Source organism: Pogoniulus pusillus, chromosome 10 (assembly GCF_015220805.1).
Source record: "Pogoniulus pusillus isolate bPogPus1 chromosome 10, bPogPus1.pri, whole genome shotgun sequence".
NCBI classification, from domain to species: Eukaryota; Metazoa; Chordata; class Aves; order Piciformes; family Lybiidae; genus Pogoniulus; species Pogoniulus pusillus.
The window spans coordinates 8,553,024-8,578,338 of record NC_087273.1 but is presented as its reverse complement, the minus strand read 5'-3'; the positions used below and the strand labels follow the sequence as shown (position 1 = coordinate 8,578,338).

At 42.8% G+C, this 25,315-nt stretch overlaps 3 protein-coding genes across 4 annotated transcripts in view; 1 reads left to right on the top strand and 2 right to left on the bottom strand.

Annotated features, from left to right (window-relative positions):
* The window catches only part of ALPK1 (alpha kinase 1), a 48,433-nt gene extending 46,433 nt beyond the window's left edge, over nucleotides 1-2,000 (bottom strand). Inside the window, exon 1 of the mRNA XM_064149774.1 lies at nucleotides 1,641-2,000. The gene's annotated coding sequence lies outside the window, so the exon portion shown is untranslated. The remainder of the gene's footprint in view (nucleotides 1-1,640) is intronic.
* On the top strand, nucleotides 907-6,870 carry TIFA (TRAF interacting protein with forkhead associated domain). Its single transcript, XM_064149777.1, has 2 exons — nucleotides 907-1,756; nucleotides 5,592-6,870. Exon 2 carries the CDS (start codon nucleotides 5,599-5,601, stop codon nucleotides 6,160-6,162), a length of 564 nt encoding a protein of 187 aa, XP_064005847.1. The 5' UTR covers nucleotides 907-1,756; nucleotides 5,592-5,598; the 3' UTR covers nucleotides 6,163-6,870.
* Nucleotides 6,871-8,779: 1,909 nt separating this feature from the next.
* AP1AR (adaptor related protein complex 1 associated regulatory protein) lies at nucleotides 8,780-24,967 on the bottom strand. 2 transcript variants are annotated; one of them, XM_064149775.1, is made up of 10 exons: nucleotides 24,666-24,967; nucleotides 22,077-22,125; nucleotides 20,958-20,984; nucleotides 20,175-20,200; nucleotides 18,820-18,916; nucleotides 18,061-18,159; nucleotides 15,231-15,292; nucleotides 14,033-14,106; nucleotides 12,710-12,838; nucleotides 8,780-11,085 (listed from the first exon to the last, which is right to left on the bottom strand). In XM_064149775.1, the coding sequence occupies exons 1-10, from the start codon at nucleotides 24,740-24,742 to the stop codon at nucleotides 10,820-10,822; spliced, it is 906 nt and encodes a 301-aa protein (XP_064005845.1). In that variant the 5' UTR covers nucleotides 24,743-24,967; the 3' UTR covers nucleotides 8,780-10,819. The 2 variants fall into 2 exon arrangements, with proteins under 2 accessions (XP_064005845.1, XP_064005846.1); XM_064149776.1 differs by lacking the exon at nucleotides 18,061-18,159.
* Nucleotides 24,968-25,315: the final 348 nt, after the last annotated feature.

Sequence of the window (25,315 nt, the reverse complement as noted above, 5' to 3'; positions counted from 1 at the left end):
TCCAGACTAAACCATTTCTAAGGATGAGGTGTCTACAACTTCTCTGGGCAAGCCATTCAAGCGTCTCACTACCCTCACAGTAAAAAGCTTCTTCCTAATGTCCAACCTAAACCTACTCTGCTCTAGTTCAAACCATTGCCACTTGTCCTGTCACCACACGCCCCCTCCCTCTAAATAGCTCCTCTCCAGCTTTCCTGGAGCCCCCTTCAGGTACTGCATGGCCCATGTAAGGTCTCTGTGGAGCCTTCTCTTCTCCAGGCTGAACAGACCCAACTCTCTCAGCCTGTCCTTGTAGCAGAGGTGCTCCAGCCCTCGCATCATCTTTGTGTCCTTTGCTAGACCCTCTCTAGCAGATCTGTCTGTGTTGCATGCTCCAGAAACAGTCACAGAATTCCAGAGGGGAGTCTCACTTGAAGCAGAGGAGAGGGGGAGAATCACCTCCCTTGACCTGCTGGCCACACATCTTTTGATGCAGGCCAGGATACAACTGACTTTTTGGACTGCCAGCAAACCATTGCCAGCTTGTGTCAAACCGCCTCATCAACCAGCACCCTCAAGTCCTCCTCCACACAGCCGCTCTCAATTTACTCATCACCCACTCCCAACCCAGGTGCAGCACTTTGCCTTGTTGAATTCCACGAGGTTGGCATGGAGCCACCTCTCCAGCCTGTCAAGGTCATTTGACAAGAGCTATTCCCCAAGAACTACAAAAGGCACTTACCTACTTACTGTTATTTCACCTGTTTGTTCAGTAAAGAAAAGGAATCCAGTTGTGAAAGCATAGTTTATATGAACCAAGACAGTATTTCACCCCCTGCCAAAGCAACCAAGCCTACAGTAGCTACTGAAGCACAACACCTGCCCAGCCACAACACTATCCAAGCATGGAGAAGGGAGGACATCAAGCAGCTAAGACTCAGACTGAGGCGGCACAGTTTTGTCCTTTCTTTTCCTGCATTTTGCCTCCTGTTCTGGGCTCAGAAGCAGTTCTACTTAATAACAATAAAAACAAAGCAGCTGAATGAGAGAGAAATGCTCATTTTATCCTTCCCAGATGGCAGGGCTGCCTCAGGATTCCTAGTTAAAACTGAAAGTTTCCCACTCCGCTGTGATCAGCAGCCAAGGAAAAAGATGACCTTCTTTTCCCAAAGGCAGTGCCAACAAAGCTGAACCACTGCTTCCCCAAGCAAACAAACAAGAATTTAACAACATCAGCAGCCACTTGCTTCGAACGTGGTACTTACTAAAGCGTTTTACTATTCCAAGCGCTCATCTGGGGTTGAAACCTGAGCCTACAACCTCTGGATCACTGTGAGCACTGCTTTGGACGAAGCCACTCACCAAAGCAAGATCTTTGGATAAATACACAAAAGCTCAGGCAAAGATGAAGTAATTCTGTGCAATTTAAAATTGCTTTTCTCGGTTTATACACTGTAGTAACAGGAAAGCTTACTACAGACGGAAAAAACACCACCAGGTCACCAGCCAGAGGCTGTGCCAGCCCTGCCAGCTCTTCCCGCCCTTTCCCTGGCCGGCCGCTCCCTCTCTCCCTCCCTGCCTCACAGCCACCCCCACAGGGAGGGCCTAGCGCGGCTGCCGCTGACCGCTCCCCGCGTTCCCGCCAGCGGACGCGGAGCTACCGAGCAGAGAGGAGCCGGTGAAGCAGTTGGCAGCCGAAGTGCTCTCCGTGCAAACCGTCCGAAGCGGGACGAACGGCAACCGGAGACGAGGGGCGCTGCCGCCTTCCTGCCTAAAGGTGAGACGGTGGCCGGGACGCGTTGCTGGCAGCAGACTTAAGGCGGAGCGAGATCCTCTCGTTGAGTTCCGATGGGACTTCAGCGGCTGCCGTCCTTGCCGTGCCGCAGGAGGCTGTGAGCTGGGTGGGGGAAGGTGGCACAGAGCTCTGCTTTGTGGGCGACAGTCTGGGCATGTTCGCCATCGAAGGTAGCATTTTTAGCGAAGCTGAGGTTGTTTACGAGTAGGAGAGGTGCTGTGGTAGCTGTTGGCTCGCATGCTTAAGGGATTTACAAGCGGCTGAATGTGTTCATGGGGGCAAGGGAAGAACGGCTGCTGGCTGCTTCAGCAGCACCCACTGGAGCTGCAGCTCAGCCGTTCCCACAGACCCTGGTCTCTATTCATGATCTGCGTGTTTGCCACCTTGGGTACCCCCGGCTCGGCTCCCGAGTTCTGTGTTAAAAGATTTATTGATGTTGGACTGAACGTTTCACGTAAATGCTGTAAGAGGTCAGAGAACTCCTACCGGGGGAAGGAAACTTTCAATGTATGAATCTAAAACCCAAGCGCAAGGTCCCCAGTTAGGAGCTGCCTGAAGCGCGTTTGCGTGGGGACTGCTGGCTGCAGCAACACGCAGGACAAACCTGCCTGGGGATGAGCTGCGTTCGTGGTTGGAATGTCTTGCAGAAGCAGAAGAGTGTGGCTGGTGAGCACAGCCTGGCATTTTGGGGAGGCAAAAAGCATCGCTGGCCGTGCAGAATGTGCCTGAAAATCATCTTCAGCAGGGGCCTGGCTTCACTTCAGCGTGGTTTAAAATGAAAGTTGTAGGTAGGAGCTTAAGAGCTGTTGAACAGTGTTAAATGCTCAAGTAGGAGCCCTGCGGTTCTTGCGTGTCCTTGTTCTTACCCCTCTCTGTCATTCTCCTGCCTCTCCAAGTGCACAGTGGAGCCGATTTTGGGAGAAAGGAAGGAGGTGAGATCATGCTTTGAATCAAATGAAGGTACAGACAGCAATGCACTGAGCTCCCTTAACAGTTGCAGGAGATGTTTGGATTTAACTATTCAAAGTTTCCTTCTCCAGTGGGAGTTCTTGGAAGTTTTTTCTCCAATACAGATAGTAAATAGAAACTCTTACAGTATTGACATGACATGTTCAGTCCAGCCTCAATAAATCTTCAACACAGGACTCAGCAGCTAGCTGGAGGTGCTTGAGGTGGGACACATGCAGATCAGATTGCTCAAGGATGTGGTTCAAGCCCTGTCCCTGGAGCCGTTCCAGGTGAGACTTGATGTGGCCCTGGGCAGCCTGATATGGTTGAAGATGTCCTTGCTGACTGCAGGGGAGTTGGACAAGATGACTTTTGAGTGTCCCTTCCAACCCAATGCAATCTGTGAATCATGAACAGGTATCAGGGTCGGTGGGAGCAGCTGAGATCCGGCTTCAGTGAGTGCTGCTGAAGCAGTCAGTGGCCATTCTTCCATTTCCCCCATTAATAAATGCAGCCCACGTGTAAATTTCCTAAGCATGCAAATAAACAGCTGCAACAGCACCTCTCCTACTGACAAATAACCTCACTTTTGCCAAAAATACCAAGATTTTGCATTGATCTGATACAGAGTCCTATACACTGCAGATTTCTCAAGATAGGAATATTAAAAAACAAACAAACAAAAAACTGTTTTGCCCAGTACTGATATATTTCAGAAATCAATTAAGGAAGACACTAACTGAAGCAGACCATGCTTTTGATTTGTCACCAAATTCAGCCCAAGTCTCATGACAGAAAACAGTCTCTGTAGGCCCATCTGCCTTGGTTTTCCCCTTTTAACTAGAGCTGACCTCATGTAACATCTCATTTCCTCTTATTAATACAAAACAGCAAAGGGCAGAACTAAACAGAAATAGAGAGTTCATCCTCCTGCTGCTTCCAGATCCCTAGAGTTGAGGCATACTAGGAGGAGGAAGAGGGATGAGTGGACAGATACTGATGTAACGACCATTACTTGAGAGTTAGCAAAGGGGTAACCTGCTACCAGGGAATCATCTCTCTCTGTTTCTGTCAAAAGCACAGAGGGTGTTTCCTAGTTTGGCCTCAAGTGAGCTCTGAGAGCAACTTTAGATCTGTTTCTCTCATCCAAGCTTGGTAGAAGCACTGTTGTAGCCTGTTCTAGTAAGCAGCTGAGGTTGTTCGACTACTGGCTCAGAACCATTGCTGTGACTGTGTCAAGGGTATAAGGAGGAGGCAGTTTTGAGGTTTCACACAAAGCAATGCACTGACAGACACCTCAGCATGCACTGTGCTGCTTGTTTATGTAGAGTGGTATAACTTAGCCTTAACCCACAAGCCAGAATACTTAACTGCAGTAATGATTCATAAAACAAGCAGATTAAATTGCAGGTTGCTCTTCTGCATCATTCACTGAATGAAGCTGGTAAGAAAGCTCAGGATTAGTGTGTGAAATGTTGAGAATTTATTGTCATCTAGAAACATGACAAATACCTGCACTATATGATTCCAAGTAAATGGCAGCTCCCAGTGTTGCTCTGGTGAGTAACTGGGAACTCATTCTCTGGTTTCTGCTTTTTACTTCTTTACACAAAGTTTCACTGGAGGAAAATCCTGGCTTTCAGGTATAAAGGCTTTCTGAGGTGGCACTCTGATTTTATTTGGCTGCACTCAGGCTCTGGAACAGAATTTAATTCAAGCATTTTTGTGCTGCATGTGAAAAGCTGAGAAGGAAAAAACAAAAAAATAAACCAACCAAACACGTGCATCCAAAACCCAGCAAAAGCTGTTTGGTTACTTTCAGGGCTAGTTAAGTACTTCTGCAGCAGGTCTTGCTGATATTCCAGCTTTTGCATTCAATTTACAGACTGTCAAAATAGTCACTTCTAGAAACTGGTTTGTTTCACACACAAAAGAAATGCTTTTTATACATTTGCATTATCACTGCCTACAGTTAGGCTGCAATTATTAGTCACTCGTCCAATACCTTCTAGTCTAAAGTCTTCTGCACTCTCTAAAACAGAGCATGCAGGCCCAGGCAGTCCTGTGGTCACCCAACAAGTCTTAGCCAAGTGAAGCATTCAGCTCTCACTTTTTCACTGCGGTGGTTTTGTTGCATTCACTGTCAGCCATTTTGCTATAAATTATGCACAGCCACCTGAAATAGTCTGTTCAGTTCTAGGCCACTCAGCTCAAGAAGGACCTCAGAGAACTGCTTGAAAGAGTCCAACAGAGCCACAAAGATACTGAAAGCAGTGGATCATCTCCCTTTTGAGGAGCTGGGGCTTTCTAGTCTGGAGCAGAGGAGCCTGAGGGGTGACCTCAGTGTCAGGAGGACAGAGCCAGGCTCTACTCAGTGCTGTCCAATGACAGAACAAGAGGCAGTGGGTTCATGCTGGAGCAGAGGAGGTTGCACAGAAACATATTAAAGAACTTTTTCCACTGTGAGGGTGCTGGAGCCCTGGAGACTTCCAAAACCTGCCTGGATACATTCCTGTGTGACCTGCCCAAGGTAATCCTGCTCTGGCAGGGGAGTTGGACTTGGATGATCTTTTGAAGTCCCTTCTGACCCCTAACATTCTGTGATACAATGACATATGAAGTATTGTAATGCCACACCAAAGCAAATTGTTTTGGTGCTACAGTGATTTCAGTTAGACACTGGAATCATCTCCTGGGGGAAGTGTATTCCCCTACATTGGACAGTTTCAAGACCCAGCTTGAGAGGGTGCTGGGCCAGCTCCTTTCAACTGCACTATTACCTAGAAAGGTTGGAGCAGGTGACCCTTGAGGCCCCTTTCTGGCATGCTTTGATTCTATTTGATGCGTGATTTTCTTTCTTTCTTGGTAGTTGCATCATGATCTCTCAGGAAGAAGCTGAAACTGAAGAAACAGTAACTTGTCTCCACATGACCTTTTACCATCCTTGCCAAGAAGACAAGATGATGTTTCGGTGTTTGAATTTCTGTAAGAGAGAACAGGTGAGGGCAGATGAGATGGCCAAGTTTGGCCGCGACTCAAACATCTGCCACTACAACTTACTGGACACTCGTGTTTCTCGGATTCAGTTCTCATTGCAGTTCTACAGGAAACTCCACAGCTCAGAATCTTGTTTTGAGATAAAGAACATGAGCAAGAAAACAAAACTGATTGTAGACAAAACAGAACTGGGATACTTGAACAAAATTGACCTACCGTGGAAGTGCATCATTTGTTTTGGAGACTACCAGATCTTAGCAGAGATTCAAGAAGGGGAGGCCATGGATTATTTTGAGACTCACTTACACTTGGCTCAAGTGCCAATCTTACAAGAAAGATGCCTGCCATCACCACAGCCTGTACCAGAGAGTGGCTTTTCTTCTTCCTCCATGTCCTCCCAAGACAAAAACCCAATAGAGATTGATGAAAATGAGTCCTGCTAGCAGGGAGGAGGAGGCTGGGTCAGATCTGGATTGTCTGAAAACTCAACTTCCCAAACTGAAGGCTATCATCTCTATCCACTGTTCTTGATGGTTCTCACCACTGTACAGCAGTCTTCTTGCTGTTCTCAGCAGAGACATGCCATAACATCCCTTTTCAACACAAACAGCCTCCTGCCACTGGCTCCACCAGGGCATGCCTGCTCTCTGATCCTCACCATTCATCACAAATGTGGGAGATACAGAGTCACTCAGACCTCTGCAACAGACTCAATTCAAGAACTGTGACCACAGACTTTGAAGGTATATTTAACAGGCATTCATTAATACAGAGCATGCAGAACAGTATTTTAGCCTTTGGTTAAGCCAAGTAGGGACATGTCATCTCACTGCATTTGTTTTGGACATGAAATTCCCAACAGTATTTCCAAGCCTAGGTTGTAACTTCTGGATTTTGATGCACTTTAAGTTGGTTTGTGTTTTTATTAACTTTGCAGCAAGTTTTTTGACTGTTTTTAAATTCAAAGCTAGTTTTTTAGTGCAAGTTAACTACTTGTGTTTGTGAGTGTAAATAACCATGCCATGTCAGTGATCATGCATGTAAAAACCCAGATAAATTTTGTAATAAAAACATTTGGTTGCCTAGTAAAGGTCTTCTGCAACTACAACCTAAAAGCACTTACAGTGAATAAAATTCTTTAGGACAATCTAGCCAAGGAATTTTCTCTGACACTATTCTGGTCTAAAAGTAGCCTTACTTCAAGATAAGACTAAAAGACTTTCAGCAAGTTTTCTACCTCTACCCCTCCACTTCCCCTAAGCTCTCTTACTACGTTGTTTGCATTTAAGGATTCCTCAGGTTGTTCCAATTAATTGTTTTCATTTCTTTGCTAGGGGCTCAGCTTCTCATGGCACTTGGTTTTCATTCAGTTTTCCACAGAATGGCTTAGGTTAGAAGGAACCTTAGAGATCATCTACTCCAATTTCCCCTACTTAAAATACACACTTGAAAGAGTGAGAACAGAGCATATGTAAGAGTTAAAACAAACAAACAAACAAACAACCCAACCATCATCCCTAAACATCAGGATGCATTTCAGCTTTAATCATCACAAGAAAAACAATTCTAACTGCGGGGAAGGCAGTGGAATTACACAATGTAACCTGAGATGAAGGCGAACAGCCACAAGTGAAAGTCGTGGCAGAGCCAACGAAACTCAAACAACAGGCTTACAGAGGATTTGTCTATTCATCTCATCCTTTCCAAAAAATCATCATTCCCGTTTTCTACTCTTTGAACTAGGCTCTGACTCTTCAGTCTTCAAGCCTAGATGTGCATGTCAGCTGCTGTCTTGGCACAAACACCATCACACACCCAGCCCCTCAGCTTAACAAAACAAACCTGAGCAGGCATCTCCATGGCACCAGTTACAGTGCTACTGGTTGCAGATTCCCAGTAGCTGTTGGCTGCTCGCCTTTTGTATGCTTTTGACCTAAGTCTTCCTGTTCTTTAATGAGACACAGCAACCAATATCTGCAAATGAAAGACAGCAAGATGCAAATATTGATCATAGTAATTGCTTACACTTTCTAGGCTGGTATCTAAAGAAAGTGAAAACTTCAGACACAGATTTTGAAGTGCAGTATAGCAACAGAAAAGTCTACAGAGAATCTACCTGAGAAGAATCTTCTGTGTGATCTGCAGAGTTCAGAGTGCTTCATTTGCAGTGGATTTTGTATTCATTCTGGCCAGAGAGCCTCTATGGATACCCACAGTTTTAGAGCAAAACATTCCTTAGACACATCTCCAGGAACCTGGAGAAAATCTTGGTAATGACAAAATAACACTACAGCAATGTAGTGGTTTCCAAGCACTCTTTCAACAACAATATTTACCTGGGCTAATCCTCAAAATATATATTAAATATGAATCTTCTAGGAGGATCCTATCACTGCATGGATTTGACCAGCAGAAGCAAGTCTGAGTGAAGAAGAGTTACCCAAGGCTGTTAGTGAATTATTGCCAATGTAACTGTGAGGACACTACACACATACAGGCAGCCAAGATTTTGTCTAAGTTCTTGCTTGTCTCCACTGTTCCAGTATTCAGTGTCATGGAATAAATGACAGAAAGATGCAGAATTGTCAATTTTAACTAACTAACTCTGAACAGGCTACCCAAATAGTCACATCAAATGATTTTATATTCAACAATGGCTCAACTTCAGCACAGAAACAGGTATAACTGGTAACACAGAATCAATAACATTGGAAGAGACTTCTAAGATCAAGTCCAACCTTCTCCCCAACACCCCCATGAACAACACCTTTTTTTTTTATAGAAGGGCTTCAAATTTTCTGTTATCACAGCTTGTTCCCTTCCAACAGGTCTCAAGAAGAGATGCTATGGAATTCAGTGAGGACACAGCTTAAACCTTCCCTAGTTAGCTTATACAGAGGTAACATTTTAACAATTCACCTGTTTTCACTAGGTACAGCCTAGCAGCCACAAAACCAGCCACAGATGAAACATTGTCAAATGCAGGCACAAAACCAGCCACAGATCAAACACTGCCAAATGCAGGTACAAAACCAGCCACGGATCAAACATTGCCAAATGTTAAGTCTGACAGAAAATTTTAATGCCTTTTCAATTTGTACAGGTACACATTTTACAGGGGCTGTTTACATAATCTTTCTAGTCCTTAAGTTTCCACAAATACCCTAAATTCCTTGAGTCCTTCAGTGTGGTGCACTCAAAAAAGCAGAAAATGCTGTTAACCCTGGCTACAGAACATGCCCATCATGATAAAAGCCTTCCTTTTTCCTAAGTGCTTGTTCATTCTACACACAGGAATATCAGCTAGTTTAGTTCCTCAAAGCATGGTCAGGACAAAGTCAACCTCTTCTTCACTGGTCAGGAAAAAGTAGTGACCACTGCAGGGTACTTTAGTTTCAGCAGGTAAAAAAAAGATGTTATTTACACGTTGAGAAAGTTGCCTTCATTTCCATAAGAATATTATACAAATAAACATTCAAGAGAAATTACACAGCTTATGCCAAACCCAAAATATACATTTGATGTGTACAAAGTTTTAAAGCTTCTTACAGGCATTGCAAACATAGTTACAGTAAAATATTTTCTGTGACACAGCTACAATTTTAAATCAGGAAATGGAATGTTATCAACAAGATTTAGCTATCCATTACTGTTGGTATTTGTACATGTTTAACCCCAGTGTGTGGTATTTTTGAGGACCACACTGTAGTGACCCTCATCTATGTAGGCTCAGATGATCTAAAACTGACACAGCTTCCACCAATTAAATCAGTTCTTGTGATGATGCAGATTTATTCCTTCACACTCTGTTGTTTCTACTCCACAATGAAAGTTACACCCCCATTCTTCTTGTTTCAGGGAAAAACAAGACAGCTACACAAAATAACAGTAGGTTAGAATAACTTTACTGAAAGTTAGGGGACAGCCATTCTCTTCAGTGATCTCCTGAGAAGTACAATCTGCATCAAAACCCAGGGGGGCATCACAGGAGACACAACACCAGATTTGCAGCGAGTGAATACCTCCTGGAATTTCACTCCATGTTAGCAGGATGAACCATCCAGTGTAGAGGCACCAAAAAATAAAAGCTTGAGCACTTAAACATGCTGGTTTGTAACCTGAACTTTGTTTTTTCCCTTTAAAATGCAGATTTACAGGAGATTTTAGGTTGTTGGGGGTTTTTTTGCCCACCTGAGCAGAAGAGCAATCAGCCCTCTCCCCCACTTTGTTCAGAGAATGTTGCTTGTCAAATTGTTGCAGTTGAGCAGAGTTATTGCAAGTTTTTCTCAACTAAAGAGTTTTAAGGAGTGTGTAATTAACAGATGTTGGTCTGTTCAGAGGAGCATGGGAATGAAGACTTTGGTCCTCTCACTTCTCTACTAGCTACTGGTTAAAACGTCCAGTTTGACACAAAGGATTTCTATAGTTGTTTTTCTATCTAGCACACACTAAGTCTGGCATATCATACAAGACAATATTTTACCTAACTTGAGGATTTCTATTCTGTTTATTGAAGTTAGCTGTGCTTAGCATCAAGTAGGGAAAAAAAATGAAATGGGAAGAAGACAACACAAGGCTAGGAAGACGTTAAGCTAGGCAGGGAAAAACTGCAGCTTACCAAGAGTGAGATTTGTTTTGCAGCTGGCTAAGCACCACACCCTCTAAAGAACCAGTTAAAGCATATAATGGAAATAAAATTCTTTAAATTATTTTTTCTTATATTCAAGTATTTGATGAATGATGTAAGATTGAGATAAACATTAGACCAATGATGCATCTTGAAACCAAAAAAAATCAGTAAAAACATCCCAAAAAAGGCTTGTTAAAATATAGGCATATCAAGCTAAGAAGCTTAAATTAGTGCAGATCATTTTACATTAAATCCAGACATATACACAATAAAACCATCCCAGTTTTCATAAAAGTTTAGAAGGTAGATGATAAAATTGCACTTAATTCTGAATGAAATTCAGAGAGCAAGTCATTCCCATTCCCTGCTGATCAATTCCTAAGAAAAAAAGGAACCAGCTTATAAAAGAGCAAATCAACTTTGTACATTCTACTTCACTTTTCACCATTTGGTCACAGGCAAGGGCCTCACTATCTGTCCTGGTGGCCAGAGTCAGATCTCCTGCCCTCAGAAGCAGACAGATCCAACACGGGATTGACGAACCCGGCGTACTCGGAGTTGCCGTTATCGTCCATCTCGGCGCTGACAAAGTCGTTCTCCCACTCCAGCCCGTTGGAGTCATCCGAAGCTGAAGCTGCATTGCTTCCAGTCTTCCTGCTATTGAATTTCAGTGCTGCCCGGAGTATGTCCTCCTCTGTTTTGGAGCGCTCCCTCATGGGAATCATCCTGTTCATGCCTGCAATTGTGACAAAGACATCATTTTGGGGAGGAGTACCTTCGTGTTAGAATGTGAGAAGAAACAAGCAGCCTTTAGCAATTTGGTTATTTGACTCCTGAGCATCAGCATCTTTTTTTTTTCTGGTGGTGGTGTTCACCCCAGGCAATGTTATAGGCTTGGGGAAGCGTGGCTGGAAAGTTGTTGAGCAGAAAGGGACCTGCATGCTCTAATCAACATCAACTGAATATGAGCAAGCAGTGTGTCCAGGCGGCAAAGCAAGCCAGTGGCATTCTGGCTTGGATCAGAAATGCTGTGTCCAGCAGGAGCAGGGGGGTGATTGCTCCCTTGTACTCAGCTCTGGCGAGGCCATACCTTAAGCATTGTGTTCAGTTTTGGGCATCTCTATATAGAGTGGCACCCTATAATAAGGACATGGAGGTGCTGGAGTGAGTGCAGGGGAGGGCAACAAAGCTGGGGAAGAGCCTGGAGAATAAATCTTATGAAGGACAACTGAAGGAGCTGGGACTGGTTAGTTTTCTAGAAAAACAGTACATAAAGGTAACACAGAAGAGTGGGAGGACAACTCAATCTGTAAAAGCAGCAGAGAATGCAATGTTCCCATTTCTTAAGGACAGTGTAAATATAGAGTTCCTAGAACACTATTTCTGCACCGCTAGTTACTCTCAGTGTAAAATCCAGCATACTTCAACAGACAGGATCCTGCCCTAGCTTCATCTCCTTTAAAATGCCAATAGCTTGTGCACACACCAGCTGAAGAAAAGATGATGATACTGGGTATTTCTGGCTAAATCTGTGAAAGTTCAATCAGAACAGGCTTCTGAACTAGGTGTTTTAGTGCTCTTGACAGCACTGCACATTTGAGCTACACACAGATTTTCAGCCAATGCATAGTGATTTTTTTTTTGCTTTAATAAGCTGCTTTTGACAGAAAGCTTATTTTTAGTGAGCTTTTCAAGAGCCAAGCTCTCAACATTTTGGAGTTACTTTGAAAACAGGAACCTTTGCAGATTTGAAGTCAACAGAAAAAAAATCCATAACCAACAGCAACACTCAGGATAGTTGGGATACTGTCCTGGAATCACAGACCTAATTTTCCAGCATAGGTTATAATCAAAGGAATTACAGTTTAAGGAAGCGAAGCTTCTTGGTCAGCGATTCCTGCCCAGCCTTCCACATTCTAAAGCAAAGAGCAAACTGCCTTCTGCTGCAGGCTCACAAGAGGGCGACAGTTCTTCACTGCTGGGTTTGGTGAGAGTTAAGGTCACATCCACAAAAGGAAGGAGAACATCTCCAGGGACGGCGACTCCACCTCCCCGGGCAGCCCATTCCAATGGCAAAACTCAGCTTGAAACCATTCCCCTGGTCCTGTCTCTAGACACCCTTACGAAAAGCCTTCCTATAGGCTCCCTTCAAGCACTGGAAGGCAGTATTAAGGTACCCCCAGAGACTTCTCCATGATGAACAACCCCATTCATTACACATTTGACAGAACTCCATGACAATCCAGTTTGAAATTACCTTCCCTTCTTTTGAAAATGACAGGTTTACAAGCAAGATAGTTTACACAGTCAGCATTTTTGACATGGAAGCTCAGAACAAAACCAAATGACAGGATAAATACCTTCTTCATCTTCCCACTCCAGATCTAATGAAGTGCTGTCATCGTTTCCACTGGTTGATTTCGTTTTGGTCATTAAATCACAACTGCTCTCTGTGTTGGGTGTCAGGACTGTAGCATCAGATGAAAGTCCTGTATTAAAAAAAAGAGAGAAGTGATTGAAATATGCTAATATGAATTCAAGGTTCAATAGCAAAAACTAAACTTACACAGAAAATTTTTATGGTGCTTTGTGGCCTTTAAACTTCAGGAACATATGAAAAAGCAGTTCATGCATCACAAAGATGATACAGCAGCATTTAAACAGTCAATATCATTCAAATATTACAAGAGGGCATTTAAAAACACAGTCTAATTAAGATTAGAGAGGAAACCACTAAGCTGGAAGATTGATTTGTGTGAGGACTGGCAAAAAAAAAAACCAAAACCAAAACCAAACTAAGCCTTGCCCCTAAAGCCCCCAAACTACAGGCAGCACTTCTTAAGAATTACCACCAATCTTCCAACTTCATAGTTACTATGACATATAAATAAAACTCTGGATTTAAGGTTATAAAATTACCTTCCTCTAAACTGGGTGGAATTTTTCAATGCAGGCAGTCAAATCCTCTCTTGTGCCTCATTAGAAAACAAGTTAACCATCAGCAAAATAATTAGAATCCTACCAGGAGATGATTAAATAAGCCACACATTTGCATCTTTAATGCACAGTTAGGTTTTAGAAGAAAAATTCACTGCCTTGATGTTGCCTCCACAAAGATGGTTGGGGAGCCTCAGTAAAACAAAATGCATGCCCAGGGCTTGGTTGCTTAAAGGATTTGCTTTCAGAACTGGGATGACTGCAGCTCAAGTGGGATGTGCTGTGGGTTTTAAGCACTGGAAGCATCATGAGTTATTAAAAAAGTATTTAGAAACTTTGCATTTCTCTGGGTGCATAGAATCATGGAATTATTTGGATTGGAAAAGACCTCTAAAGTCATTGAGTCTAACCATCAATCCAACAGCACCATAGCCATTAAACCATGTCCCCAAGTGCTACATCCACACATTTCTTCAACATCTCCAGGGATGAGGACTCCACCACCTCTGGGCAGCCTGTTTCAATCTCTGACCACTTTCAATAAATATTTTTTTTTCTTAATCTCCAACCTAAACCTTCCCTGGCACAATTTTAGGTCATTTCCTCTCATCCCATCACACCTGATAGTGGGGAGAAGAGCTCAGACCCCACCTAAATAAATTGTGTTTATGCAGAAAAAGAAACAGCACTCTCTGCTCCTCAGTCACTTCACATTTAAATACATGTATAAAACAAGGAAGACTTACTACTACTTCGAAAAGCTTCATACTGGAATTTTGCATTTCTTAGGAAAGAATCAAGGTCCTCCTCTGCCACAGAGCTGTAAGAACAATGCATGCACTGGTTTTAGCTTTAGAAGCCTCTAAGGATACAATCATAGAATCAACCAGGTTGGAAGAGACCTCCAAGATCATCCAGTCCAACCTAGCACCCAGCCCTATCCATGGCACTAAGTTTCTTATCCAGTCTTTTCTTGAACACCTCCAGGGACAGCAACTCCACCACCTCCCTTGGGCAGCCCATTACAATGGCAAATCACTCTTTATTAAGAACTTCCTCCTAACATCCAGCCTACATCTCCTCTTGCACAACTTGAAACTGTGTCCCTATGTTAACTCACATGCCCCTAGGTCTGTCCTACAAAGCACATACACCCCTTCAACTAAAATCTTTATAAAATGATCTACAAAAGGCCTTTCACAGCCCTACTCATCACATTCTCTCCCAGCCTGAGCTTCTGCTCAATTTGTAGTAGTATTTTCACTTAAAAATTAATTAGCTTCACAAAAAAAAAATCCTTCCCCTCCCATCCTTTGTCACTTAAGATAAAGTCTCCCCAATTTTCAGTTCCTTTAATGAATTTAAGTCCTGCTACTTCAGTCATTTGTTCTTAAAAGCTGCCTAGTTCCCACACATACCATAAAACCTCAGGTCTTACACCTCCTTTTTAACTAGTTCCCCAACTAAAAGTCTCTCCTATTTCTCTTCCACTCAAAACTTGATTTGAGATTTTCTAAACTCTACCCTTTCACAGTAAATTAGTTGGAGGGTTGTTTGTGACTTTTTGTCCCCATCAACACTGAAGACAGAAGGTGGGAATGAAGAGAATTAAATGAAAGGTACTAATGAAGTAACAGGCAGAATATATAAACTATTCAATTCTCTATTTAATTACTGTGTTATTTTTAATTAGGCATTTCAAAGAGGGTTCTGAACAAGAAATGTTTTTATATAAACAAATATTTTCCATATCTGAATAATAAATGTTTTTATGTTAACCAAGATTTTCCATATAAACACAGGGTTTTACATTCAGTAACCATTTGGTTAGAAATACTGCCTAAGTAAGGTCTGAAAATCATGGAGTTCTTTGTGAGGAGGAGATGAGGAACAGGAGTAAAAATCATGATTCTTGATGATCATCAATGAAGTTTTACATCTTACCTCTGATATTCTCCATTATTAACAGCATGTGCTCTCTGGGTTATCCTTTGCTGTCTACGTTGCTATCAAAAGAAGTAAAGGGTTGAAAAAGCTGAATGCAGTCAGAGCAATCTACTCAACACACTAAACATTTCCTCAACTGTGACATTAGAAGATGCACTGTCCTGGTCCTTGGGGCAGCCTAAGGACAACTCAGGAAGAGCCTGAGTTTCATTCAAATAAAAACCAGATTTTGTGCTGCTGAAGGGCTCATGACATTTAACTGCTATTAGTTATAAGCTCAGAAATCTCTCCATTTAAAAGCTAGTTTTTTGAGTAGAGCTCTCAATGTTTCAAACCATTTCATGCACCACAAAATCATCAATTGGTGTAAAATAGGAACACCACCTCAGTCATGACTGTATCTATCCTCTAGTACCTTCTCTTAAGCCACAGATGTTTTCCATGCACAACTGACACTTGGCTGATGTTTGATTTGGGTTGCTCTGTGTACAAGAACAGCCCAACTGTCATTTACAAATTGAAATGATTTCCTGGCTTTATCCCTGTACAAAGCCATCCTGCCTTCTCCTTTGGATGTCTGCAGCAGCACTAAGTGCTTCATTCATATTAATAAAAGCTTTGGTGCCTTCCTGGGACAAAAGCATTAATACCTCTACACTCTCAAGATAGAAAGCTTTCATGGTATCGCTATCAAAAAAAGAATGAAAAATGCAAGCCACAAGCCCTAAATGCATTTATTTTGTGCCCAGAAGGACTACAGATGTCATGGAAGTAGGGTTCTGTTTAACTTTGGGAGTTTAAGCAATCTGAGATTGTTTCAAGCTTCTCTTCTTTGCCTGGAAGAAATTAAGAGCATAAAAATGTGGCATATCAACTATGGAATTAAGGGTAAATCAGTTATGAAGCAACAATTGTTCACTGATTATGACCAAGTAAGGCAAAAATGAACAAGCTAATTTTATAGACAAGCTTGGTGTATCTAGCTACTCTATCTTCTGTAAAAGAAAATGATGTATTTTCAACCTTAATGGAGCTGGCCCTGCAAAAGAAATGCAGGGGGAAATAACCTAGAATTTTTAATGTCACCATTAGCTTCTTCTAAGAATTGCTCTTTGCTGGGTAGTCTTGTGAGATAACTGAAGAATGCTGTCTGATCCACTGCAATCTCAGCACGATGATGGCTTTGGCTTTTGGCATACTTTCAGTCTCTGGTGTTATTTAAGTAAGTATCAGAAGATTGAAACCAGTCAAGAAATGGGAAGTGTAGAAGCAAAAGTATCGCCTAATGGTGGTTATAGATGAGAAGAATTAATATGCGGGGAGAAAGAGACAGAAACTTGGCACCAACACAGTTAACAAGTCTGTGAAAATCAATTACTGACTTTGGCAGCTATTTTCTTTCCAGATGCATATGCCCACATAATATCCAATTTAAATTATCCTCCCATTTTGCCAGGTCACAAACATCCAGCACTTTAAGTTCCAGGACATGCATCTCTTAAAACTCTCCACTGTTACAGACCCTGACATTTAAGTAGGCCAACATAAGCAAGCCAAATGAGTTTAAGGGATGCCAAAGTCCCAGTGAAAAGCCATTTTCTCCTTTAGAAGACTTCTGCCCAAACAGCAAAGATGAGTTACGGATTCCAAATAGCTTCTGGTTTGTTTAGAAAGGTTAAATGCTTGATGCATATCTATACAATAACACTTCCTTAAAAATCCTTATGGATTTTGGAAGGGGTTGTTTGTAAATGAGATAAGTGGAACTCATTTTATGAGAGGAGGAAATGAAAGCCTTTATAATGCATTCCACTTATTCCACCTTACTTCCTGACTAAGATGCACATATTAAAAATACTGAAAGACAAGAAAAATAGCATTTCTTGTCCAGAACTTCTACAAAACCCAAAACAAGTAAAAAAAAAGATTGACTGCTGACTTTATATTGACCAAATATGCTACAATATATATAAAAACAAAGAGCCAGCTAAGAAGGTCAGAAAGAATTAACCCTCCCACATCAGATGGAAAGAAGATCGAAAGAGAAATGTGAAGTAAGACCTATACTTAGCAGTATGAATATTAGATGAAAACTCACATCATTACCATCAGTCTGGAAATGAGCATTTTCTATTCACTCTTGAATATAGATAAGATCTCCCCTGTATCTATCCTGGATTTCAAACTTCTTCAATTAGTCTGAATCTGAACTTCTGAACATTTACTTCTAGCTGAAAGCATATCTCATGTTTAGTGGTACAAAATGACAGAACAACTGAAATTGGAAGGGACATCAGGAGGTCACCAACTCCAACCTCCTTCTCCAAGCAGGGTCACCAGTAAGTTCAGATGACTTAAAACATTTATCTTCATGTTAAGACAAACCAGGTATAAGGGAACAGGTACATAAATACCATAAAATACATTTTTACAAGTCCAAATGTCACAAATTGTGTTTAATCTCAAGTTTTCTTACTAGAAAGACAGAAGTTACTTTAAAGATCAGCAAACTTTTACATAATGGAAGAAGCCTGTTAAAGCAATTACAGATTAAAAGCATACATTTCTTATTCAAGATTTATAGCTAGCAACATAAGCTGCTTACATCTCATATTCAAGATTTATATTTAGCACCATAAGCTGTTTCAAGCAATTCTGGTGATTTTCAGCTCTACTTTCAAATCATGTCTTTCTCTCTACTGGAATTTACAAGCTGAAGCAATTTCCTCATTACATTTCCTTAGATGTAAAAGATAGTAGGGAAGTCTACATACAAAGAATGACAGGACAGAGGCTCTCATATATATTGGGGTCTTTTTCCCCTCACCTCCAAGAGCTTTTTCTGCTTTGCTGCCCTGGCTGCTTCACGTTGTGCAGCATATAAAGCCTCCTCTTCTATTCTTAACTTCTCCTCTTGTAAGGCTAACTGTATATGAACAAAACAGTAATGGTTAACAAAAGCAGAACCTATCTATCTTCCTATCAATAAAGCCACAAATTCAATAAAACAAAAGAACTACTAGAAAACAAAAAAGGAAATTAAAATTTACTATATCTATAAACATTTTGTTCTTCATTAACTTAATCTAGCAGTTTCCCCATAAAAAAAACCACAAAACATCCCAAGAAATGTAGATTATTAAACATTATCCTATTGAATAAACATCATTATTGGTGAATTGGTCTAAAGGCCTGTTGCATTTTAGTATGAACTGCACTATGAGACTTAAAATGTAAAGTAGCTATAAAATATGCAATGGAAAATAAAGTCCTTAAGTTTTGTGTTGTTTTCTACACCATGCTGCATTAACTGCTACAATGCTGAGACAAAATGACAAATTGCAGGGGTTTTACCCTCAAGAAAAGATCTTAAGAATAGCTAAGAAGCTATTAAAAAGCAATAACCTCTGATGAAACCACAGTCACACAGCAATCTCTCTATATCTTGTACAGTAAAAAATGCCAACTGATAGCAAACCCCAATTGTTCCATTCATGGGAACAGATCCTCCTTACATTTCATGGTTGATTTTAACTACTTTAAAAGAAATATTATCTGTACCCTACCAGTCACACTAACTGCTTACCTCTGACTGAAGTTTCAGATCAACAACTCTCTGCTTTTCAGCAATGGAGTCATAATGTCTTTCTTTCAAGTCAGCAATTTCTTCCTCAGTCAGAGGTCTAAAAGCATGGGAGAAACACAAAGAGACTCTATCTATTATTAACTAATGACAACACGAAGTTTTGCTTCAACACATCCTTATAGTCTGTCTCTACTGGTCCTTTAATTCAAATTCAACAAGCTGTGCGCCTGAGAGCAGAGTTCCAAAGTTCCAGTTCCTTCCAGGCTACTCTGCCACTCCTTACTCTCATGCAGCAACTTTTGTACCTTCATGGAAAGCACATTTGCAAAACAAGGTTTTATAAGGTTTGGTATATGCCAGTTTCTTTTCCTTACATAAATACTAATATGCTCAGGAAAAAAAAAATCACTGCACTAACACCCATGCAACTTTAAATGCAGATCCTGGATGCAAGGATAAAGATTCTCTTTGCTACACATTTTGTCTTTTACCAGTGGGTTATCATTTATTCTGTTTTGACATCACAGGCTCACAGGATGTTAGAGGTTGGAAGAGACCCAAGGAGATCATTGAGTCCAACCCCCCTACCAGAGCAGGAGAACACTATCTAACACACATTAGAGAGGAACGCATCCAGACAGCCCTTGAAAGTCTCCAGAGAAGGAGATCCCATAACCTCTCTGGGGAGCCTGTTCCAGTGCTCTGTGACCCTCACAGTAAAGAAGTTCCTCCTTGCGTTGAGGCGGAACCTCTTTTGCTGCAACTTACACCCATTGCTACTTGTCCTATCCCAGGGAGCAGTGAGCAGAGCCTGTCCCACTCCTCCTGGCCAGCCCTCAGATATTTATAAACATTTATCAAATCCCCTCTCAGTCTTCTCTTCTCCAGACTAAAAAGTCCCAACTCTCTCAGCCTCTCCTCATAAGCCATGCCCTCCAGTCCTCTAATCATCCTCACAGCCCTCCACTGGACCCTCACCAGAAGATCCTTGTCCCTTTTAAACTGGGGAGCCCAAAACTGAACACAGTATTCAAGATAGGGTCTCACCAGGGCAGAGTAGAGGGCAAGGAGAACCTCCCTTGATCTGCTGGACACACTCTTCCTAATACACCCCAGGATCCCACTGGCCTTCTTGGCACATTGCTGTGCCATGGTTAACTTCTTATCCGCCAGGACCCCCAGGTCCCTCTCCACAAGTTAAGCACTGAGGCCAAGACATGGTTAAGCACTGAGGTTACTTTGACATGTATTCTCTCCATGTATCTGACAACTAAAAACAGAAAGGGTTTTGACAGAAACTCTGAAAATTTAACAGGCACAGAGGCAAGAAAAGGTCCTGAATCTCAAAGTCTTACCTGTGACTGCTTCCTGGGCTTTCTCCCTGTTAAAAACAAAACAACATATCCAAATCAAGCCATTTTAAGATGGAAAAGAAAATAGTATGAAATAAGTTTCTTCCATATATTGGCTTTACAATTAGGGAAAGAAGTCCCCATTTTAAAAGGGAATTAAAGAAAAACCTCAAATTTGTTATGCAATAAATAGACATAGCTACCTAAAGCAAAAAAGCATTTCCAACTGGAAACAGGTGTTGCAGTGGTGTATTTCAGGAACTAAACTGTTAGTCCTCATGTTTTTAAACACAAGGCAGGGTACTGGGAATGTGGGGGATGTGTGTCCCCTCTCATTATCAAGCTGTATTCTGTTTATCAGGAGTGACATTTTAAGGCCAACTTCTGTTTTTCCTTAAGCATGGTTCAGCCAGTTTACCCAGAATTGAAAAGAGTGAGCACTCCCAAAGCAAAGCAACCCAGGCACATTTATGTTCTCAGAGAGAGGGCATTTGCTGAGCCTGAGACAAGAATTACACCAGAAGCAAGTTAAGTCTTACATGTGCACATTTTCTCCCTCTTCTTTCTCCTCTCTAGTGTCCATTGTGCCCTCTTCCTGAAAGGATTATTTCCCATACATCCCCCAACCAGTTTTCTGTTTGGGAGAGCCAACAACCTAAGTGTTAAATATTCACTCCTAGAGCAAGCAAAACTCAAAGTACAAGAACCCTGTGGGAGAAAGATACAAATCTTAGAACCATTTAAGAGTTGTACTGGCAGGTTTCACATGTTGGTCCAGGTACCTACCTCATCACTTTCCACCAGGTTCTCAAACTACAAAGAAAAAATAAATAACCTTCAGTGACTTGTGATACTGAATTGCAAAGACATACAAACAAGAGTAGATATTTAATCTGTCTTGTACAAACTACCCCAGTGGTAACAGTGGCACAACAGCACTACTTCTGAAAGTCCCTACTTGCAGAGAAAAGATTAGAGTAGGACCTATCTCCTTAGGTTTTTTCTTAAACATTACATTCTCTTAAGAGTCCCAAATAAAAAGAGATTCATGTATCTCACTACAGCTTCTGTGAGAGCCCTGATAAAAATGAAATCTCATTAGCCAAAAAGCAAGCAAGCATGCATGAATCATTCTGAGCTGCATAAATTCATCCAGCAGAAGTTCAGCTATCACTTACACCCAAAGCAAATGGCAATTCTCCACACTATTATCAGGACAGTCAGCTTGCATGCAAATACTGCAAGAATCCTATGGACTTGGACACTAACATCATCAGAACAAGAGTAACAATTTGGGAGGAGACAACAGCCATTAGGGAGGCCAGAACCTCATTTTCTACCCTTGCCGCAGGAACAAACTCACCACTGGAAGCTGTGCATTAAACCACATTTTCCCCACCACCTACATCTGCTCCCCTTCTTGTAAGCCAAAGCATCCATTACAGTTATTAGTGTTTCAGTAATGAGGCCAGTCTGAAAGGTCTGGAGCTTTTAGACCAAAAGGAACACTCAGAGAAAGTAAACCAGGTTACTTTGGGAATTTCCTACAAATTAACCTCACTCTGATCCTTGGCAAAGAAGGGTGATACTCTCTGGCCAATAAGGGACCTCTCTAGTGAACAAAGTGGGCTACAAACACAACCAACTATAGTGCAACTTCAGATTCTAGTTTCTCAGAGCCTCAAATCCATGATCCTGCTATTGAGAATTAAATACAGAAGCAGGAGGAAAAAAAGTAATGTTCTGAAGTGCTACAAGAACAACCATTTCACCACCCAGTGCAGCAACACTTTGGAATCCAGAATAATTCAAATATCAGTGTAAATAAACTGTAAAGCTGCCTTGTTAGAATCCAGCTTTTTCCACTGCTTTTGTTTTTAAATCATTACAAGTATAAGCACTCACCTCTATAGTGTAATGTTCTCCTGTTGAACATGTTCTAAAATACTTTGATCTGGAAAGATAAGCCTATGATTACACTACAGAATAGTCTTCAATTCACAGCAGAAAGAAAACAAGCCTGAAAGCATTCCAAAAGCTATTAAAATTAGTAAGGATAACATAATCTTCATGTATTAAACACATTTACTTGTTGCCTGGTGCTCTGGATCACTGCTAGAACAGAAAGAAGCCAAAGCATGCAAACATCTGTTGAACTAGATGAAAGACAACACCCTCAAGTGAGAAATCACTCATGAGGATGCTAGACTGGACATGTGCAGACATTTAGCATGTTCAGCAATACCTTCAGGGTATTTTGATCAAAAAACATTATTTGAGGCAGTAGCTGTTGCTCACCATGACACTGAGCTCTTTTGTAGAAGGGTTTGAGTTGGAAGGAACCTTAAAGATCATCTAGCTCCAAATCCCTGTCATGGGCAAGCACACTTCCCACTTGACCAGGTTCTCAAGCCTTTATGCAACCTGGCCTTGAACACCTCCAGGAAGGGGACATCCACAACCTCCCTGGGCAACCTGTTCCAGTGCCTCACCACCCTCACTGTCAAAAGTTTCTTCCTAATCTCCAGTCTAAACATCTCCTCCTCAAGCTTTGATCCATCCCTTCTCACCCTATCACTACAAACCCTTGTAAAACGTCCCTTCCCAGCTTTCTTGTAGGCCCCCTTCGGGTCCTGGAAGGCTGCTCTAAGGTGTCCCTGCAGCCTTTCCTATCAGAGCATCTTGTACAACATCAGTCCTAAACAATACATTTTGTTGTGACAGCTTGGCACAGCCAGAAGGTTGAAGCACAGAAAAAAAACACATCTCAAGAGGGGTCAAGACAACACTTTAAAATTAGATTGTCAATAATTCTGTATACAGGGCATCAGTCTCCTTGATTCTTGAACTATCTTAACACTGTCCTCTAGAAAAAACAACAGTATTAAGTTACCTGAACACATATTTACCCAGCAGAAGAGGTTTGGCTGTCATCCAAAAGAGCTCTCAAATGCACACTGGCACTTCACTACAACATCCATTTCATCGAACTGTTGGAGAAACTGGAGTTTCCAGTTGCAAGTGCTGACTGCTATCAGGAATAATCCCAAAGCCTCAGGCACTTCTGAGCCTGTACAAAAGCTCCTTCTGTACTTCCAACCAACTTCTGCAACACCCCAGCCAAAGCCTGAATTATTTTGATCATATCACATTTTATCTCCAACACATTTTAATTTGGAAGTCAGGGTTATATCTCCCAGTGCTCATAAATCAGTTAAAAGTACTTTGGGGGGGGGGGGGGGGGGGGAAAGGGGGGAAAGGCCAAAGACAGCCCCACAACCAAAGCAGTAATTTATAGAGGTTGCTGGAGACTTACTGTCACTACACTTGGCTGCTAAAAAAAAGGTTATGAGCCTATGAGTGGGGACTCTGCAAAACAGAGATGAAGAAGGAATCTTTCAGGTATTACCCATTTTTGTCAAAACAAGGAAAAGAAACTTAAGTGTCAACTGTCCTGGCATTTCAGATGTTCTCAGAGAGCACTAACAGTACAAGCAGGCATCCTCTATATACACTCTCCTGGTCCTTCACCCATTTTTCTTAGAAACATTCATAGAAGCTTTTCCAGACAAGCACAGCATCAGATGCATGTGATGTGATGTGAAATAAGAGGCAATAAGAGTCTGCAAGATGTAAAATGCTCAGAGTATCCATCTGGAATGACTTCAATCCTAATCTATCAGTCAACAATAATTGTTAAGCATCAAATACTGGTAAAGCACACAGAGCAAAACCCAGTCCTTACTGGTATGCATCTTTGCCACAAACTAAGTGTTGCAGAACAAAACACATATAAATATTGATAAGATATGTGAAAGTTTATTCAAATGATTCTGCCTCTCATCTTCTGTAGTAGTCACCTTTTGACCCAACAGAATCCCAGTCTCTGACTCAGAGAATACCAGGTCATATTCCAGAAGATGTGGTGGGTTTCCATCTTTGCACAAACACAGCAGCCTGCACAGCTTTTGGCTGCTGACCTGAAAAATCTTCCTCTGCAGAAACAGCCATGGAAGAGGACTTAAAGAGTATGCCCATCCCCACTGACAGTTAACCGAAGCCATCTCTGCAAATGCATTACCATTAGCCGTGAAAACTGCACTAAGCTGAGCAACCCTTCGACCGCATTTCATCATCCGGAGATGCCACAGCAGCTGCTCCGCGTTGTCTTTCTTCTCTCCTGCCTTCAATCCACCCGCGCTGCTGCTGCGGGGCGGGGGCGGCGGGGACAGCCCGGGTCCACCCACACACTCTTGACCCACTGCCCCCTCCTGACCTAGCGGCACCTGCCCGTTGGGCCCACACTGCTGCGTTACTTCCTACCCCAAGTTCCGCTGTCAAAGCCCTCGGCGGGAAACTGGAAACGGCCACGTCGGGGCCCTCCAGCCCGGCCGCTTCTCACCTTCCCGAGGAGGAGGAGGGAAGGCGGAGCCGGGCGGGCCCAGCACCTCCCCGCCTCGGGGAGGGGAAGGGGTATCCGCGCTGCCCGCTTACCCTCCGCCCCGCTGGAGCCGGCCGGCTTCACTCCGGAAGAAGAGACCGCAGCACCACTGCGCCCAGCAGTTCCCCATCGCATCCTGGGCAGCGGCTGCTCCTCCCTTCGGGCGGGTTCAAGCCGCCGCTGCTGCTGCTGCTGCTGCCATCACAAGCGGCGGGGAGAAAGCGGCGGGCGGTGAGGCCAGGCGGTGACAGCGGGGGGCCCTACGGAACAAAGGGCCGGGTGGCGGCTCCGCACACTCCGCCTCATGGCCGCGGCCGCTGCGCAGGGGCGGACGCCGCACGCCCCGCGCGCCGGCCCCGCCCCGGCCCCGCCCCTTCCCGGGCGCTGAGGCGGAGGTGGCAGAGCCCGCCCAAAACCGCCCCGAACCTCCTTAAACCGCCCCAAACCTCTTCAGACCACCTTAAGCCACCCAAACCCTCTTCGCATCTCCTTAAACAGCCCTTCTTAAACTGCTCTGAACCTCCTCAAACCTGCTCTAAGCCGCTGCAAAACTCTTCAAACCGCCCCCAAACCTCTTCAGACCACCTTAAGCCACCCAAAACCTCTTCACATCTCCTTAAACAGCCCTTCTTAACCCGCTCTGAACCCCCTCAAACCTGCTCCAAGCCGCTCCAAAACTCTTCAAACCTCCTCAAACCGCCCC